At 41.6% G+C, this 6486-nt stretch overlaps 1 protein-coding gene across 1 annotated transcript; it reads left to right on the top strand.

The window, feature by feature from the left end:
- The first annotated feature begins 1442 nt into the window (after positions 1 to 1442).
- On the top strand, positions 1443 to 6077 carry LOC118576113 (protein kinase C-binding protein 1-like). Its single transcript, XM_036176493.1, has 4 exons — positions 1443 to 1457; positions 3170 to 3272; positions 4699 to 4917; positions 5032 to 6077. Exons 1-4 carry the CDS (start codon positions 1443 to 1445, stop codon positions 6075 to 6077), a joined length of 1383 nt encoding a protein of 460 aa, XP_036032386.1.
- Positions 6078 to 6486: the final 409 nt, after the last annotated feature.

The raw sequence follows: 6486 nt of genomic DNA, 5'->3' as shown, positions 1-6486 counted from the left end.
GTGGGTCCTTGAGGGTCCTTAAGGCTTCTGAATAACAGCTGTGCTCAGCCTCTATTTGAAATGGCTAGCTGGCTCTGCTAGGTGTATCAGGTTAATTCAATCTCATTCCCATCTTTATACTAAAGCCCTTCAAGCTGTTGGTCTGAATGCATGAAAGGAGAACTGGCAGTTTGGTCTGCCTCTGAGAGCCAGTAGCACTCTGTATCTTGGCTCTGCTTTAGAACAGGGAATGAGGATTGTGATCCTTACATTCTAGTGTCTGTGTGCGGTAACAAGCATAGTGTGCTCCTGTTGGGATTTGAAATCTGAAATATTATCAGGAAGGTGAAATTTTAAAGTAAAGTTTCCTGAGAAGATCCACATGGAAGGAAAAAGAGAGATGACATATTCTTAGGTAAGTATATAAATGGAGATGAGATACATTGATGGTTGTTACAGAAATGCTTCATTTGCAGTAGCCCCTAATGTTTAATTTAACCCCTAGTTTTGACAAAGTTTTCTTTTTCTTTTTCATAAGTGGTTTTGAAGGTAAACCATTTAAATGCATGTGACCTATGTGTGTTTACCCACTTTTCACAACTCTCCCACTATTTTAGTCTTTTCTGGATAATTTTTCTCAATTAATGCATGACGTAGAATTTTTTTTTTTGGATATCACACACAAACATGCACACTTACTTCCTACTTAGAATGTAATTGAGTCATCTTACTCAGTGAGAAAAGACCTATGTTCCATGATCCTTCCTAACAGGGATCAATTGTTCATTACATAAAAGTCAAAGAAAGGCACAAAAAACCAGGATGGAATGTCTGCACTGCCAAAAATAATATTTAAAATAGAATTTCTATAAAAGACATACTGTGTCATATACTAAGATGAAGTATTTAAATATGATACAAATTTCCAAATGCAATTCATAAGGCATAATGCATTGTGAAATAATCCTAACAAGAGAGTTTTGTTCTTCTTACTCTTCTGTTTTTGACTAGATTTAAGAGTCTATTCCATTGCTTCTCTTTATTAGCTACTAACCTCCTAGTGAACCTGCAATGCAGTTCAGTTGTGCTGACACCTGCTACCAATCTCTCCATAGTAGCTGATGCTAATTTTCTTGCCCTGGCTGAGTAGTTCACATTTGTCTTCATCACTTAGAGTTCACTGTTTTCTCTTTAGCAGTAGTACAGCTTTGAGGAAACTTCCAGAGGAATATGCAAGTTTAATCAGTACTAATGTTGAAACTGTAGTTTCTCTTCAGGTATCATCTTTACGCCCTTGTGACACGGAAGGAAATTTCCAAATATTCTGTTTCTGCACTCAAGCTGTTAAAGGCAGAGATGCTGAAACAGGCCAATGTTCTATGACTTTACATTTGTGCTGCTTACTCATGCCTGAAATGAGTCTTCGATAGATCAAAGCCCGTCCAAGATGAGCAACATCCTTCATGACGGCACAACTCGTAATTCATTCCTAAAAAGATCCAACTACAAAGAGAAAAGTGTTCAAATAAATGAGGCTATTGGGGCCATTCAATGGGAACACCACACATTCAAAAAGAAGGAAGCCATGCCTTTTACTGGCCCCTTAATTGCATAGATTGTGGTATTGGAAAGAGGCAGTTCCACCATTGCAGTTTATGTTCACTCAAACTGTGTTTAATACTAGTTCATACATGTACTGAAGAACATTTCTATCATGCTAGCTGTACATTTGTGCCTAGAGCCAATATCCTTCCACATAATTTCTTAACACTCCTACTTTTCCATCCCCCATGAGACATGTAAAAATTACAAAGCTTAAAATATATTATGCTATCACTAAGTATTTGTTGATGGGAAGGTTGGTCTAATATCTATATTTTCCTGTGAAGTACAAGGCTGAAAACTGCTTCTTGGCAATAAGCAATTGAAAACCACAGCTCACATCTGAAAATCCAGATTTTTTAAATCATAAAACCAGTTTGCAGTCTCATAAAGGGCTTAGAAATATTAGATGATCACTCAACTCTGGATATGACTGTGGAGTATAACTTATTCATTTTATCTCCTATGAGATAGTTCACTGATACATTCATAGGAAGATCTAATTTTAGAAATAATCAACTTTAGGATGACATGATACTTCTACTTCTGCATCTTCTCTGTTGGTCTCAAATGCCTATGTCCTGTGTGTGTTCTGTATTAGGCCCTACCTTAGGATATCAGCAATCCTATTTCTTTTCCTATTTTAATTAATTAATTAATTTTCCCAGCATGACTACAGCTTCCACATTCTTGCTCCTCACCTTCCAGTCCCTCTGTGTATCACCGTTCACTCCTTCTCTTTTTTATTCAGACAAGTGGAGGCATCCAGCGTATTTTAACCAATTATGGAATGTCAAGATGCTGTAAGACTAGGCATGTCCTCTGCTATTAAGGCTGAACAAGGCAACCCAGTATTAGAAAAAGATCTGAAAAATAGGAAACAAATTCAGAGACAGCTCCTGCTCTCTCTGTTAGGAGTTCCACTAGTAGAATAAGCTTCAAAACTGTTACCTATGTTCAGGGATTTAGCTCAGTCCCATTTAAGTTCTCTGTTGCTTCAGTCTCTGTGAGCCCCTATGAGTCCAGTTTACTTGATTTTTAATCTCAGCTGCCTTTCCTCTAGTTAAACTTGTGAATGGAAAGGAAAATAGGGGTCCCTTTCTTGTCATGATATCCGTAGAGAAATGTTTATATAGAAATTCTGGAATTCCTTAGAAACCAAGTCTCTCCTCTAGCTGTAAAATCTACTGTTCCCCAATATTCCTTTTCAAACAACAGATAAAGGCCTCATCATACTTTGATATCTGATGGAAGTTCATATGTCTTTCTGTGCCAGAGTTATAGGGAAGAAAATTGCCTCCACTTAGCTTCATGCTGGTCTTGCCGTAGAATCAAAAAGCCAAAAATCACACAGCATATTTCACTCTGGATTTCCCTTTAATACTGATTCCATACCTCTCTACCCATTATGCTACCAACACTTATTTCACACCATCCTCCCTCTCACAACCAATCTATTCAAATTATCTATATCAACTACTTACAAGAGATTGTTTTATATTTAACAAATTTTTCTCTGTGCCATCAAAGCATTACATAAATAGACATAAGTTATAACAGTATTTTTCTGAACCTGTTGACTTTCAAGAATGTGACCATAGACCTCACCACAGAGGAATTGGGTTGCCTGGACTCTTCTGAGAAGCCTGGTAATGAGAAGTTGAAGAACTACACCAACTTGGTCTGTACAGGTAAGATTTGCATGATTATTATTTTATCCCTGAGAATTGTATCAAGCATTATTAAGAGACATACATATTTTGTGTTAATGATTCTTAGATCTCTTTTTTCAAATGGTTGACTTTTGGTATATTAACACACATTTATGTCACTCATTCTTGTTTTTATATCCATCCTCTTGCACATGACATAATTCCTACAATCTTATATTGTACATTGCTGCAGGCACTCTGTAGCATATAAGGCATGGACATCCATCTTAACATGATGTTTCATGCTTGTACTTTTGCTTTGTTGTAATTTAAATGTCACTAAATATACAGAGAGAGAAAACTGAAAAAAAATCTCAATATTTTATAGCATTTAACAAGGCATTTACAATGAGGAGGTCAAATATGGAACTTCCATTATTTTCTACTTAATCTGAGTTTAATCATGCATTAGGACTCCAACAATATTGGATCATGTGAATACTACATCATACGTTTCTTCTACTGTACAGGACATTCTGTATCATCACAGGAGCTATGCACCAAACTTGACCAAAGAAAAAATTCCTGGAATGAGGTTATAGAGCATATAGGATTCACAGAACCTGGTAAGTTGGAATGAAGCGTTGACTCATAGGAGAGGTCCACAGCAAGGCAAATTCATTCCTTCTGTAGACTGAGGCAAGCTAGTTAGTAAAAAGGATTCCTAAAAATGTCAGAGGGAACAATGTCCTCAACATGTTTCCCAAGGTGTATATTAGATGATCTTAGCCTATTCACATGTGAATAGTGTTGATTTGAAATATAGAAATTCAATATATGTTTGAAAATAAACGTGAGGGCCTGTTCTATGCCCCTCTGCATATCTGTGTTTGACAGCACTGGAGATAGTATTAAATTGTTATGGTTGCTATATTAAAATAAATCTTGAAATGAGGAAATATAGACCAAAGAAGATTTTTTCATATTTATAACATTCCTGAGTTCTTCATGATAATGTAAATTTCCATAATACATTTGCAATCATCTTATCAAACTCTGCAAGCAATCATCAGTAGATATGTGGTTTGAAATTCATCAAGGTCCAAGACAGTAATGGCCTTAATTAGTGTTGTTCTCCAATACTTAAGAAATAGGGAATGTTAAGATTAATTGCTTTGAGAGGGCTGCTCCTGGACTGGTCACCACAGGGGGCTGGGTCTTGCCCTCTTTGCTTCTAGAAGGCTTGCCATGATGTGAGGTAGGATGTGAGCTTGCGCTCAGTAAGGCATAACTCATAGCTGTGGCAGAGGCTGTACATGTCCTTGGGCCTCCAGACCATTCTGAATTCCTTCAGTGGTCTGCCTCTGCTGGGTTTGACCCAGAACTGGCCAGTGGTTTGAAGTCTCTGCTCATGAGTCCAACCCAGTTTCTGCTTATTTCCATGCCTGTCTGGCTGTAACTATAGGTAAACCGCCACCGTCTACCGTGGCTGGCAACCAGTCTCCCCCAGAGATGCCGGTGCTCACCCACTCAACCACCCAAGAACCCGCGGCAGGGGTCACCGTGGCCGCCACCAACAGCATGGTGTCTGCCGTCACAGTCACAGCATGGGTGAAGAAGGAGAGGCTGCTCTTACCGAAGGAGACTGCCCCAGCTGTGCAGCGGGTCATGTGGAACTCATCAAGTAAGTTTCAAACGTCCTCCCAAAAGTGGCACATGCAGAAGATACAGTGTCAGCAGCAGCAGCAGCCTCACTCTTCCCTGGGGACAAGATATCAGACCAGACAGGCTGTGAAAGCTGTGCAGCAGAAGGAGGTCACACAGAGCCCATCCACTTCCACCATCACGCTGGTGACCAGCACACAGCCAGCTCTGGTCAGCAGTTCTGGCTCTGCAAGCACCCTGGCATCCGCTATCAATGCTGACCTGCCCATCGCCACTGCCTCAGCCGACATGCCCACGGACATTGCCAAGTACACCAGCAAAATTATGGACGCCATAAAAGGGACGATGACAGAGATCTACAATGACCTCTCCAAAAACACCACGGGAAGCACGATAGCTGAGATTCAAAGGCTGAGGATCGAGATTGAGAAGCTGCAGTGGCTGCACCAGCAGGAGCTTGCTGAGATGAAGCACAACCTGGAGCTGACCATGGCGGAGATGCGGCAGAGCTTGGAGCAAGAGCGTGATCGGCTCATCGCCGAGGTGAAGAAGCAGCTGGAGCTGGAGAAGCAGCAGGCGGTCGATGAGACCAAGAAGAAGCAGTGGTGTGCAAACTGCAAGAAGGAGGCCATCTTCTACTGCTGCTGGAACACCAGCTACTGTGACAACCACTGTCAGCAGGCCCACTGGCCTGAGCACATGAAGTCCTGTACCCAGTCAGCTACTGCCCCTCAGCAGGAAGCAGATGCTGAGGCCGGCACGGACACAGGAAATAAGTCATCCCAGGGCAGCTCCTCCACCGCACCTTCGGCACCTTCAGAAACAGCCAGTGCCTCCAAAGAGAAAGAGACACCAGCAGAGAAGAGCAAGGACAGCTCGACCCTGGACCTTTCTGGCTCCAGAGAGATGCCCTCCCCCATTCTCTTAGGTTCCAACCAAGGCTCTGTTAGCAAGAGGTGTGACAAGCAACCTGCCTATACCCCAACCACTACAGACCACCAGCCGCACCCCAACTACCCAGCCCAGAAGTACCATTCCCGGAGCAGCAAGACAGGTTTGTGGAGCAGCAGTGAGGAGAAGCGAGGGTCAGCACCCTCCGAGCACAGTGCAGGGACCAGCGTGAAGAACCTCATGCCCAAAGAGTCATGGGAGTCTCGCCTTGACGCCTTCTGGGATTAGGGGTGTATTGTGAGTCAGAATACCTCCCCGTAGTTGGGGGGGGGGAAGAACCCAAGCAACAGGAAGCAACAATAACTGGAGAACAGCCACCTTTCCAATTGTCAACACTCAGGCTCTGCCTGTGGGCTTGGCTGCAGGGCAGCAACTTGACTCCATCCCAGCATGGGCCTTGGCTGGGACTGCTGGACCTTGTGAGCCCAACACTTTAGGTGTAAGTACATACACTTTGTGACGTCACTGACCTAGTCTACCTTCCTTTTTCATATCTATACTGACCTTAACTTATAAAAAAGAAAAACAAGATCGATATATATATATATATATATATATATATATATATATATATATATATATATATATATATATATCGATCTACAACGAGAAGAATGTTTTGATAATACAGAGGGCT

The sequence above is a fragment of the Onychomys torridus genome, unplaced genomic scaffold (genome assembly GCF_903995425.1).
Source record: "Onychomys torridus unplaced genomic scaffold, mOncTor1.1, whole genome shotgun sequence".
NCBI lineage: Eukaryota > Metazoa > Chordata > Mammalia > Rodentia > Cricetidae > Onychomys > Onychomys torridus.
Note: the sequence above shows the minus strand (reverse complement) of the source record. Positions and strands in the feature narration are given on the sequence as shown.

What these genes read in the sequence shown, in the direction of transcription:
- LOC118576113 (XM_036176493.1), top strand. An exon ending in CACCAACTTGGTCTGTACAG is followed by an intron (nt 3,273 to 4,698) that starts GTAAGATTTGCA and finishes CTGTAACTATAG; the next exon opens with GTAAACCGCCACCGTCTACC. An exon ending in GGTCATGTGGAACTCATCAA is followed by an intron (nt 4,918 to 5,031) that starts GTAAGTTTCAAA and finishes AGGCTGTGAAAG; the next exon opens with CTGTGCAGCAGAAGGAGGTC.